The following is a 13,477-nucleotide window of genomic DNA, read 5'->3' as shown; positions in this document are numbered from 1 at the left end:
TAGCTTCCACTCTTCTCTGTTATGTTTGGCCAGAGCCACAGTATGCTTTTGTCACTGGAGTCTGTTGGAAGAAGTAAAGTCATGCAGGTCAGATTAGGAACTGCCTCTAATAGGCTGAAGCAGCTGGAGCATCCGATGGGTTTGCTTCTGGCCCACCAACAGTGAGAGTATCTGATAGATACTGTTTGTATGCTGCTGCTTCAGTTCAAATGAGAATTAAAGTAAGGCTTAGAAGCTAAAGATAATGACAAAAGTCCTGACCGCTCCAGGAGCACTCCCAACTTCAAGCCGTTAGCAAATGTAATGTCACAACTGGTAGAGAGGCTAAGCATGAGAATTACCTACTGGAAAACATCTAGACACAGGCGCTTTGAGAGTGGAGCCATTTGCTTGTAGAGTCTGGTACATCTATAACAGCTGTGTGATGCTGTAGATGCCTGCAGAGCTGAGTGGTCCCCCTTATGCCTGTGTCTCTGAAAAACAGCTTGTAGACTTGGGCTCCTTCATGATTTGCAAGGACTCACTAGACTTGGAAAATGTTCACACATATTGTGCTAAGACTGAAGCTTAAGCTAATGGGCTAGATTTACCCAGAGCATGTTGTTACAGCTTCTGCAGTTGCAGTAAAATCTGGTGAACAATTGTATTAAGGGAGAAGAGCTCATCTGTCTGATTGTCACTTCCTATCATCTTTGGGCCTTCTCTCAGCTCAGGGATCATCTCTGGCACATGCCCTGGAGTTTGCTTTGCAGGAGTCTTTTTGGTATCTATGACTTTCTTTCATTGCAAAGGCCACCTGGCTTCAATGTACATTACCACCAAAGGAAGTGCAGCAGCTGAAAGGCAGTGGGAAGGTATTCGGCCACACCTGAGGTCATCATTTAATGAATGTTGTGGTTTTGACATAAAATCTGTAGGAGTATTGATCCTTTACGAAGCTGGAGGTAAAATTTTAAATAAATGTAAAATAAATTGTCTAAAAATAAGAAAAGTTAATCTGGTGAAAAATAGTAATGACTGGAGAGAAATGGCAATATTAAAACTTAATTATTCGTTGGGCTTTTAATCTCGCATGGTCTGACACCTATCCATTCCTTACTTGGTGAAGCATGGCTCAGTAGAAATGTAAAGTGGCAAATGAGCCTGTAAAATGCAAAGTGGAGCTGTGAAAACATAATTCTCAATTTAGTGTTAAGCCTTTTTCATGTGTTAATTTGCTCTTCTAATAGAACTCTGGCACTGGAATATTCAAAATGGCTATGTCAGTCATTTAGTAAAGATGGGAAGGTATTCACTGTAATAGAAGGGTGGCTGCAGGATGAAGGATGTGTGATTGTGTGCCAGAAGGGTGAAGATATAAGCAGCAGCTCATGACTCTACTGAATTTGTATGTGAAGCTCAGTTGTTCCCCTTGGGGCAGCTTGGAGTGACAGGAAATTCACTCCATGGTTTGGTCTGCTGCCTAAAGGAGATGGTTCTACCTTTTATCTATTTTCTCTCTCTTTCTGTCTGCCAGAGCAAGTGTTTACATGACTGACTGATGTGCCAGGTCAGAGGGCTTCCACCCGAAAATAACCTAGCAAAATAAAATAGGAGATTTTGCCCACCTCTCTTTAATGGGGCAGACCCATCTCAGGGCTATTTGAATGGAGGATGCTGCCAGACAAAAGGGAAGAATGAATAGATAGGAATGGGTGGGAATGCTGGAGCGTGTCCAGAGAAGGGCAACAAAGTTGTTGAGGGGCTTGGAACACAAGCCCTGTGAGGAGAGGCTGAGGGAGCTGGGGCTGCTTAGCGTGGAGAAGAGGAAACTCAGGGGTGACCTTATTGCTCTCTACAACTACCTGAAGGGGGGTTGTAGACAGGCAGAGGTTGGTCTCTTCTCCCAGGCAGCCAGCACCAGAACAAGAGGACACAGTCTCAGGCTGTGCCAGGGGAGGTTCAGGCTGGAGGTCAGGAGGAAGTTTTACACAGAGAGAGTGATTGCCCACTGGAATGCGCTGCCCGGGGTGGTGGTGGAGTCGCCAACACTGGAGGTGTTCAGGAGGAGACTTGACAGGGTGCTTGGTTACATGGGTTAGTTGATTAGGTAGTGTTGGATGATAGGTTGGAGGCGATGATCTTGAAGGTCTCTTCCAACCTGGTTTATTCTATTCTATTCTAAAAGGGACACTGCAGCTTGAACATCTTTAAGCTTATGGTAATTGTGGAATCACCCAGGTATTCCTGTTAAATACCCTGAAAAGAGGAAATGTTTCCTTTCAGTAACTTCAGAACTGGAACTTTGCTGTTTATAAAAAGTACTTACATAGTTAATACAATAAAAATTACTTTCCTTTTATGTTACTGTGCTTGGTTTTGAAATTATTGTTGTATTCTGAGAAGTCAGCATGCAAAAAACCTGTTCACAAATTTGAAGTGGGTTTTTTGTCATCTTTCGTGTTTCTTCCGACTATGAAAGTTTGCATCTAAAACCAAAGGGGCAAATTCCAGAGACAAGGCACAACACCTGAAATCCATCCGGGTTCCCAAGTGCAGTACATGGAAGTATTAAAAACTATACGTTCTGCTGTATTCAGAGCTGCTCGAGATTCTTTCTGAATTCTTCATCATGTGACTAAACTGCTTCTAACTCTGACGGTACAGATGGTGTGGTATTTCAGATTATTCTAATTCCATAGCAGCTAAATGCATATTCTATTTTAATAACAAGCTTATCTTGCCTTTTGAAACAATTGGGGGTTTGTAGCATGACAAAATAAGTTACTCTTGAGGGGGGAATGTCCTTGGGCTTTTCAGGACTTGCATTCCTTTCAGGCATTGAAGAAGTCATGACTTACTGCTGCATTGTTCGTCCCACATGTTAAATGTCATATGCTAAGTGTGCATACAACAGAAAATTACATCTTTACAGCAGGACAGTTCAGAGTATCCAAACATTTTTGGCTGGTTGCATTGTTACTGTATATTCCCAGTTTGACAAAGGAAGCCAACATTGTTCAAAATGGGCAATAAATCAGCAACGTTGGATACCAGGATGTATAGCTGAATCCAAGCTGGCCAATCTTTTTATGGTGCCAAAAATGTGCTTAATTCATTGTCCCCCTCAAAACAGTGTTGTCATGGTTATGTAGATGTTTGCACACTGGGAACATAGTTGATAGACACTTGGTCCCGTGCCTTTACATTTGTCTGGGTGGAGGTAAAAAATCCTTGTTCTTGACCTTATAAACCCTTCTTTATCAACTTACCTAGCACAGCAGAGCTGATGCTTTTCTTCTTCCTCTTCTGGGGACATGTTAGGACCAGAGCAGTCAAACCCTTAGGTTGTTGGTGCTGTTCAGGCATCTGTCGAATGAACAATTTTGGTACCCACAGAGAAGATAACCTCGGTTCAGAGCCTCCTGTTTCAAGTATCATAGTGTTCAGGAGTCCTTGCTAGCTAGTGAAGCTGAGGTTGGCAGGGAGGTGATAAGGAGGTCAAGGAGGCTGCATGAAGGGGAAAACTCAGTGGCAGTCAGTAAAAAACAGAGTGGGAAGTGCTGTGTAGAAGTTTGAAATTCTGCTAGATCAGGACATCATCTTCCATTATTTTTGTGATAGACAGTTTCACTCTCAGTCATTGGTAGTGACTCACCTAGCTGCTATCACTTCTTTGTCAATTTAACAGAATTAATGTAAGACTTAGTGTGTTCCTACTGTAGTTTTAAATGGCGCTTATGTGGTGTCATTTCTTCTCTGTGTTTCTCAAGCTTTTTGCACATCTAGCTCATAATCCAGAGGGAAGGATAACTATGAATGCTGAAAGCTGACTTTGCAGAAAGCATGCTTTTTTTTTATCAGCAGTTATGTTCTTCTGATGCCAGCATACTGAACTGTTAAAAAAACGCACCCTATTTAATTACAGCAAAGCAATGTCCCAGCAAGTCTTTCCCTGGTAAGTATAATTTGTGTTTTTATTGTGGATAATTTCCCTAAATACTTTGGCAGTCTGTAGGAGGACACTGTTAAGTGACGTTGACATGCTTTTGCTGTTTGGATTTGGCTTGTTCTTTTTCTTGTACAGTAGGTCTATCTAATCATCATACACTGACAAAGCAGGAAATGTAAGTTATTAGAACTAACAGTCTTCTCAAACAGAAGATTTCCAGTTGCTGAAGTAGTGTACTAATGTGGTGGTCTTCCCTTGCCATGAAAATACTACTTTACTTTCTGTAAAACACCTTTTATGACAGGGATAACAGATGAAGAGTAGTGTCTCAGTTGTAGTCACTGAGTAGGTTTAGTGGAGAGGTCATATATTAAGCTAGGTGGAAAAAAAAATATCTTATTTTGTAACTCTTGCAGTGGTTGAAAATAGTGGAAGAGCAAAGCTTTGGGAAAGCCTTCAAAGCAAAATGATGCAGTAAAAATGTATGTTCTTTGATTTTTAGAAAATATTTATGAGTCTAGTGAGAGAAGATACAGGTAAGGAAATCCCAATTTCACTGAGTATCACAGTATAACTAAGGATGGAAGAGACCTCGAGGATCGAGTCCAACCTATCACCACAGACCTCGTGACTAGACCATGGCACCAAGTGCCACATCCAATCCCCTCTTGAACGCCTCCAGGGTGACTCCACCACCTCCCTGGGCAGCACATTCCAATGATGAATGACTCGGTGAAGAACTTTCTCCTCCCCTTGAGTCTAAACCTCCCCTGATGCAGCTTGAGACTGTGTCCCCTTGTTCTGGTGCTGGTTGCCTGGGAGAAGAGACCAACCCCTTCCTGGCTACAACCACCTTTCAGGTAGTTGTAGAGGGCAATGAGGTCACCCCTGAGCCTCCTCTTCTCCAGGCTAAACAATCCCAGCTCCCTCAGCCTCTCCTCATGGGGCTTGTGCTCAAGGCCTCTCCCCAGCCTTGTTGCCCTTCTCTGGACATGTTCAAGTGTCTCAATGTCCTTCTTAAATTGAGGGGCCCAGAACTGGACACAGTACTCAAGGTGTGGCCTAACCAATGCAGAGTACAGGGGCACAATGACTTCCCTGCTCCTGCTGGCCACACTATCCCTAATGCAGGCCAGGATGCCGTTGGCCTTCTTGGCCACCTGGGCACACTGCTGGCTCATGTGTAGGCAGTTGTCGATCAGTAGTGTAAGAGTATACAAATTGACATCAATTGAGTGGTGGTGCTGAGCTTTGGCAAATTTTTATTAATTCAGGAGATGATGAAGAGGTTTTGCAAGCCAATATCACTATAAATTGATTGAATAGTACATAATCTGCAAGGATTGGTATTCGGTCCTTTTGGGTTCACACAGAGCTTTTACTGATCCTGTGTGGTGTAGCCATCCAGCCCTGCAGACAAGAAGCCACTCTGGGGTATCTTTTAACAGATGAGCTGAGTTTTGCTACACTTTCCTTTGGAGCATCTGCTCAGCTTTTCCAACAGCCTTTGGTGTGTGGTGGTCATGCAGCTCAATGGAGAGAAACTACCTGGAGATCCTGATGGTAGTGATGCGACTGTGACATTTCTGAGGCCTCTTCATTGGAAGAGTGATTTTGTTTGTTTGTTTGTTTGTTTTTGAACTTGTGGAAGTAGGGCAGCCATGTTTGCCAGTGGAGATGGGTTAAGCCCTGGTAAGCATTCCTCCCACAGCAGTTTCTGAGGACAGGATGATGCTTCTGATGCCCTTCCTTGCCTCGGTGTGGGTCTCTGCCATCTGCTTGATGTAAATGGACAAGATGCAGACAAGAAATGGGAAGAGATGATCTTGCTTTTGAGACAGACTGCTCCTGGAAGGAACCAACAGGACTGTTGTGAGCTGCCAGGAGGATGTTCAGCACAAGTATCTCCCTGTGGAGATTATGTTAATGTCACATGAGTTGTGAGCAGGAGGTGTGTGCCTCTTACTGCCTCATCAGAATTTTCATGTTGGCTACTACAGATGGAAACTCCCAGGCTCCAATTTACTCCCATTGCCCCTTATCCTGTTTCTGGGCACCACCAAAAAGAGTCTGGCCCCATCTTCCTGACATCCACCCTTTAAATATTGATAAGCATTGAGAAAATCCCCAGGCTAAACAGCCCCAGGTCTCTCAGCCTTTCTACATCTTTGTAGCCTTCTGTTGAACTCTAGTAGTTCCTTGTTGCTGTTGCTCTACAGGTATCAGTGATTAGATGTTGATTTTTAGTTAGTTATTTATTTTTTATTTCTTTTTTTCCAGTTTGCTTGTTGAAGCCTGCTAGCACTTGAATAACATTACCAGAGGGTTAGGTATACCCATACTAGAGGCTGAGAACATCTACTAACTAGCATGCAAGAGAGGGTTGTGTGGTGGGTGGGAGAAAGCAGTTGATGACAGGTAGGTTTTGAGCTGTACCACTGCTTAGAAACTGCTGCATCTTGAATCCTCCAGTGGCTAAGATTTTTACCCTACTATCCAGTCCTATGTCCATACTTGGCTGTTTGGCACAATGTTGCATTAACAATTAAATTACGTGGTAATGTCTGTGTGTGAAGAAACCTAACAATGTTGTAAGCTATGGTTTCAAACAGAAGTACTTGCTCAGCACATCCTGGAGTAAGGGCACTATTGTGCATGTATCAAGGTAGTTATAATGATGTGTTTTGCTCTTCTGAATGACCAGTATATCTATTAGAATTACCCTTCTATCTGTTAGCAGCCTATTTATGTTGCAATTCAGACACATAAAGAGGAATGTCTGTGGCTCGCCAAGCGAGTCACTTCAGTGTTTATGATCTGTGATGTGCCAGGAAAATGTTTGACAAGTTTAGTTTCTCATGTGATCAGGAAGTGATACAGGAGGATGCACTGAGGACTTCCCCAGCTTCTCTTCTCAGCACCCTGACAGGAACGTGGCAGTTGTCTAGTGCTTTGAAAGAGGAAATTTTCAAAGGCGTATAGAGCTAAACCTCATACAGAAAGTACTGATGTTCCCTTTGACCATCTGACCTTTTCTCTTTTCATATCCTTCTCTCAAGCTCAAATGATGAAGCACCTTCTTGAAAGGAACTGCACAGTCCCTAAGGGCACATTCCCCTAAGGAAAGCTTGATGTTTGCTCCCTCTTGCTTCTTTGTGTGTATATGAGAATCACTATTTCACTTTCTCCTAGGATTATTAGTGTGAAGTAAAGCATTGAAATTTCAGTGGGTCAGATTTGCCATTAACCTTTAAAACCACCTGTGAGTGCTTCTGCAAGAGTGGAAATTGCATGAAATGAAATGTAATTACTGTTTAAACTTTCAGATTTCTTTTACATGATCTGGAAAGGAGGAGTAGAGATCATTTAAGCTGATCTTATGTGGGGTGCTCCTGTGTGTTGTTCAGGATCAACCTGCAAGCATGGCATGAGGGGCTTTGGGGGCTGATGTTTGGTTTTGATTTTTAAAGATTAAAGTTAGGTGCAAAGAGGTGGCAGTTTTGTGTTCAGATGTGCATATGTATACCCATATGGGATCAGCTATCTGAAAAGAATAATTTTGTACACATGAATTTGAAAAATTGATTTTTACTTTATTATTTGAAAAGCAAACTTTCACATAACAGCCCTTGCTTCGTTTCTGCGTTTAATACATGCAGGAAATGCTTTACAGTATTTGCCATTGTAAATAATTTAAGGAATTAATTCACTTCTAAAACATGGTCAGATGGTAAATTTGACAGATGTTCCTTTTCCTAGACTTCTCTTTTTACTTCCTTCCGTTTTGTGTACATGCTTTTTACTTATCCTCTTTCAGACATGGTCTTTGTGGTGAGGGTGTGAGTTCTTTTAAACAGGATGAACATGGACTTGTCACCAAGTCAAGTCATGCAAGATGGTTTTTGCAAGACACTGATGCCCCTGTTTTGTGCTTCATGAAGACCAGCTGTCACCTAGACTGGTGATTTTTGCTTCTTCTGAAATGCTTCATCACTCTGTCAGTAAATAAACAGTGTGGGTCTGCTCAGCTATATTTGAACATTTCTGGGCTTGGCACTTACTCTGCTAGAAGACAGAAGTACATCTGCTGGTGCAGATACTTTATTTGATCTTGTATTAATCAGCTATTTGAGTTTATAGCACTTTTGTCTTAATTTTTATTCCTCTAGTACTTTCAGGGGTTCTTGGTTTCCCTTTGCATTCTACTTGAGCTCAAAAATTTGAATGAATCTAACTTAGCCAGGCCAGAAAGAATCTTACCTGGGTGCTTTTCAACTACCAGCTAAATAACTGCATTTGACTGTGGAAGCACAGAAATAATGTATTTCATAATAGTGTATCATGTATCTTACTGTGTTCATCCTTCTCATCAGCCTAATACTGAAATACAGAAAACATGGAATAGCCTGCTGGCCAGTAGTTTAGTAGCTGCCCATTAGAAAAGTCTGCCAAAGAACCGAAGGTACCATTTTCTGTTTGTCCTTCCATGACTCCTCTTCCCTTGTTCCCCTTTCCCTCTGTTTGTTTTTGTTTTGGTTTGGCTTTCTCCCAAGCTTCTTCATGAAACAGCTAAAGCTTGATGATTTTATTTTATTTTTTTATTTTTTTTTAAGTTTAAGGATATATGGTAAGTAAAGCATTTAAATTTTGAAGCCATTTGGTTTTGGCTTCCTTTGTTTTAGTAACGCTGAAGCTCTCTGGAGAGAGACCAGCTAGAAATAACAGGAGCTTCTAACAGTGCTTGTTTCTGAGACTAAGCGAAAGTGAAGCTACCAGTGAACATAAAGTTTATTGCTGTTGCTGGGGAATGGTGTAGGGCTTCTTCAGCATGACTGTGAACTTGGCCAGACAGAATAGGTGGAAGGGCAGAAGGTGGGGAATGTCTGCGTCCTATTATGAATTGGAGGAAATGACTGTCTGCACTCTGCATGCTGGTGGGCTCTGTATCCTGCTGGCAGGCTGGTCAGTGCTGTAGGACATGGGACAAAAAGTGGCGAACTGTCAGCTTTGGTGTGTAAAATAACTACTGGGGGTGAGAAGTTCTTTAAAAATATGCAGTGGGTTTTCTGTTGACTTTCTTTAACTGGAAACTTTCTACTTTATTTCAGGAGCATTTTTTTCTCTGAAAACATTGCTGCTAAAAAGTTCCAAACAGGAGAAGTAACTCCAGTCAGCTTGTCAGGTCACTGGCTCAGAGTAAAAGCGCTTTCATGAGGTAACGTTGGGCCAAAGTCAACTTTTCCTTCTCCTTTGTAAATCTGCAGCCAAGCAATGGGCCAGAAAATCTCAGGGAGCATAAAGTCTGTGGATGTGAGGGAGCCCCCATACAGACCTGTTAAACGAGAGCTGAGAGGCCCGGATTTTTGCAAGCCGGCGCGACTGGACATGCTGCTGGATATGCCCCCTGCCAAGCTGGAGGTCCAGTATAAACACGCTTGGAACAACGAGGATCGCTCCTTAAATATATTTGTAAAGGAAGACGATAAACTGACTTTTCATAGACACCCAGTTGCCCAAAGCACAGACTGTATCCGGGGCAAAGTCGGCTACACGAGAGGCCTCCACGTCTGGCAAATCCACTGGCCCACGAGGCAACGGGGAACTCACGCCGTGGTGGGTGTCTCCACGGCTGAAGCTCCGCTGCACTCGGTGGGGTACACGTCGTTGGTTGGTAGCAATAGTGAATCGTGGGGCTGGGATCTGGGTCGCAACAAACTCTACCACAACTGTAAAAACCAGCCTGGGGTCACGTATCCTGTATTTTTGGAACCGGACGAGTCTTTTGTACTCCCAGACTCCTTACTGGTGGTTTTGGATATGGACGAAGGGACGCTTAGCTTCATGGTAGATGGACAATATCTTGGAGTGGCCTTCAGGGGACTGAAAGGGAAAAAACTTTACCCCATAGTCAGTGCAGTTTGGGGGCACTGTGAAATTACAATGAGATACATCAACGGACTTGACCGTAAGTGTTAACTGTATTTTTTCATTATGCTTCCAACTTTGCAGCGTATTTTTCTTTGTCTTTTTGTTGTGTACAGTGTGTGCTGAGGGGGAGTGGGCTGTCCACAGTGAATGGATCGCATCCCATAGTTATTGTCCACAACTGTTTTGTGTCTGGTGGCATGGATTGTATCAAAATATGTTGCCTATTGTCAAGTGAAAAACTGTGACAAGAAATCTGTGGCAAGTAGAGTGGCAAGAAACCTGTATCCATAGAAAGTGAACAGGCTGAGAAAAAAGATCTTGAGCAACTTCCTGGATATATTTAACAGTAAACCCCTTATTTACTGGAGGATATGTTTTAAATCTATGGTTTTCAAATAGGATTTGTGGATCCTGTAAGATTTCCTGTAGTAATGGGAACTTGTGGATGGTGTGCATAAACATACTTGAATCCAGGCCAGTGGGCTTTCTTTCAATAGTTGCCTTTCCAAGACCCTCAGGAGCAGCTGTGGATCCCCAGGAATTTGGGAGCTCAGGTCAAATACTGTTTTCAGCAGTTTCTGTGAATGGGAGCTCTGTTCCTTGTTCGCTTCAGAAGGTGCTCTCATAGGGTGCTTTCATCTCCAGAAATGTGGGGTTTGGGATAAGCGGTACTATTTTTGATTGAAAGGGGTAAGATCAAATTAAAGCATAATGTAGTAAGAAGCAGCATGTTGCTGCTGTGACTTTGAAGTAGCAGCCCACCAGAAGATGAGTTGCAGAACTGGGTCTTGTCCAGTGCTTGGGAACATGTGTGCTCTGACGGGTCCCTGCGTAGCACAGCGTACATTTAAGTCATGCCTCACCTTGGCCTTGTGTAAAGAGAATAATGGCCAGTGTACAGCACCTGCCTTTCACTTGGTCATTTCTAAAGGAATTTACCATACTTTCTAATTAGGACAGGGTGGTCTAATTGTTTTTCTTTTTTGTCAAGAATTAATTCTTTACTCATTAGCTTGATGTCTGACGTACAAAGTAGAAACATAATTTGCCCTCTACAACTACCTGAGAGGTGGTTGTAGCCGGGAAGGGGTCGGTCTCTTCTCCCAGGCAACCAGCACCAGGACAAGGGGACACAGTCTCAAGCTGTGCCAGGGGAGGTTTAGACTCGAGGTGAGGAGGAAGTTCTTCACCGAGCGAGTCATTCGTCATTGGAACGGGCTGCCCAGGGAGGTGGTGGAGTCACCGTCCCTGGAGGTGTTCAAGAGGAGATTGGACGTGGCCCTTGGTGCCACTGTCTAGTCATGGGGTCTGTGTTGATAGGTTGGACTCAATGATCCTCGAGGTCTCTTCCAACCTTAGTTATACTGTGATGCTGTGATAATTAAATAATTTGAGCCTGTTGAGGATTGTCTTTTCATAAACATCTGCAATAAGACCTGGGGAAAAGAATCTTTATCCACAGAAGCCTTGTAGGTTTTACAGCCAGATGCTAAATGGCAGCTTCCTGAGTACTTTCATACAGGGGAAATATTGGAGTACTGTTAAGTATTTTGAAATTACTCAGGCACTGCAGAGAGTGCTGTGCTAACAGCTTTTTTTTTCCTTTTTTTTGAGGGTGGTAGGGGAGAGATCCTTCTACCACCTGAATATTTGTGTGCAAAAGCAGTTTTTATAATACTGGGAATCTCTGCCAATCTAAGCAAAGTACAGCCTGGCTTGCTCCGCCACATCCACACAAAGAAGTGCTCTGCATTCCTTATGTAGCCTTCACAGGGCTACTCAAGGGAGCTCTGGAAGGATGAAAACACAGGAGGGAGGATGTGAATGAGATGAGTGTGGTAGAAATTACAAAGTAAAAAGGGCTAAGTCGAGAAGGATAGCTGTGGCCTGTGAGATGGCAGAGAAAAAAAATCCCATCCGGTTTCTCGTGGGATAATTTTGCTAGAAGAGGCAGGATAGGTTCCTAAACTATCCCTGAGAAAAGTCAAAGTAGTAACTTTTATTTTAAGCACTAAATCAAGGCTAAAAGTAAACTTGTAAACCAAACTTTTGTGTAGGCCTGTGTGTTCATCTGATCATGTGAAGAGGAAGTTTAAAGCCACTTTGCCATGGGGCAGTTTGGCATCCTGGAATCACATAATTTGTTATCACATGTTCACTGATCCATTACCGTCCTGCAACAAAAGCAGCATTCAAGAAACCAAAGTAGCTGGTTTAACTGGTACTCTGAAGCAAACACACCTTGTCTTTTCTGCTCAAAGTGTTTCTATCCAGCCAGTCTTTGTGCAGCAGTGCAGCAGAGGTTTTGTTGTAATTGTTTGCCTGCTTCTTAACCTTACAAATTCTCCTTTGTTGTTGTGGTTCTTCCCTGGAAATGTCTCACACTGCTGATTGCAGCTTTTAGTAAATCTGATAATGGCAACTTTGCTGGGGTTCTGAGAACCGTGCTGTCAAACAGTGACTTGTAAGTTGCTATTTAGTGATTGATGGTTGCTGCTCAGAATGCATACCACAGCTTGAAGTGGTTGTTCATGTGGTGTCTTACGGAGCAAATGAAGACCCTGACTGCAGGGATTTCTAGTGTTTTCAATGCTTTCTGTTTAAAAGGAAGACCTCTGAATACTTTGAAGGCCCATGCATTTCAGTTGCCTGGCAAAGAGTGAAAGGCTTGCAGGAGTGGAAGAGTGAAAGGGTGAAGTGATGGGCTTGTGCAGCTGCAGTGAACTTTAACGTATGTCATAGTGGTATAGAGGCCATGCAGGCTTTGTAGTATGTCACTTACTGCATAGATGGCTGAATCACAGAATGATAAGGCTATGGGTCAGCAGAATCTCTCTGCCCTCTGGATGGTGCTCCTAGAATAATGCTGTAATTAAAATCAGTTGTAGTTCTTCTAGCTGCATCTGATGCCCTGAGCTTTGGGCTCCCATGATCATGTGCTGTGACTTTCACAAGACAGTTTTTCACTCACATTTGAGAGACTCAGAGTTGCAAATACATGTTAGGGTTTGGGAGGGAAAGCAGGGAGCAGGATGAAGAGTGCTTATTGGAAGCACGTTGAGTTCTTTCCAGGACAAATTTCTTGGATTAAATGCTATCAGCGTTTGCCACACTGATGTTTGCCTAGTGCCTGAGTTATACAGAATTTTACACCAGGCTTCCGACTCATTGCCTACTGCAATAATTACAGCCACCAAATAATGCAAATGTAGTATATGTTGGTTTTCACAGAATCACAGACTGTTTTCAGATGCTCTTTTCATCAGGGTATGTTACATGTTTAAAAAGAGCTAAGCTATTTGTATCCGTTTCCTGGTGAGGAGTCCTGGAGACTGTTTATAGCCTGGAACAGAGAAACAGCAAAAACACTTCTGTAGAGATGTGCATTGCAAATCATGACTGATACCCGCGTCCCTGTGTGTTTAAACACAGCAGTGCAAGGACAATATGACAGTGTCATGGTGGGAAAAACTGGTCATTGAGTAGGTGAGTTGGATACAGTGATTTATTTTTATCCTTGGAAATATCTGACAGAATAATCATAATACTTCTGGAAGTCAAAATACTTTTTATAAGCATGCAGTATAGGTCCAACTGCCCTATTCTGAACCAATGTGG

General features: G+C 42.9%; 1 protein-coding gene across 1 annotated transcript in view; it reads left to right on the top strand.

Moving 5' to 3' along the window:
* Positions 1-13,477, top strand: part of SPSB4 (splA/ryanodine receptor domain and SOCS box containing 4) — a 92,997-nt gene that overhangs the window by 15,940 nt on the left and 63,580 nt on the right. Inside the window, exon 2 of the mRNA XM_068145469.1 lies at positions 9,040-9,896. Coding sequence (XP_068001570.1) covers positions 9,203-9,896 — 694 coding nt within the window. The 5' untranslated portion in view covers positions 9,040-9,202. The remainder of the gene's footprint in view (positions 1-9,039; positions 9,897-13,477) is intronic.

This window comes from Melanerpes formicivorus, unplaced genomic scaffold (assembly GCF_026170545.1).
Source record: "Melanerpes formicivorus ecotype bairdi unplaced genomic scaffold, bMelFor1.0.p_v2 SCAF_12, whole genome shotgun sequence".
Lineage (NCBI taxonomy): Eukaryota > Metazoa > Chordata > Aves > Piciformes > Picidae > Melanerpes > Melanerpes formicivorus.
Note: the sequence above shows the minus strand (reverse complement) of the source record. Positions and strands in the feature narration are given on the sequence as shown.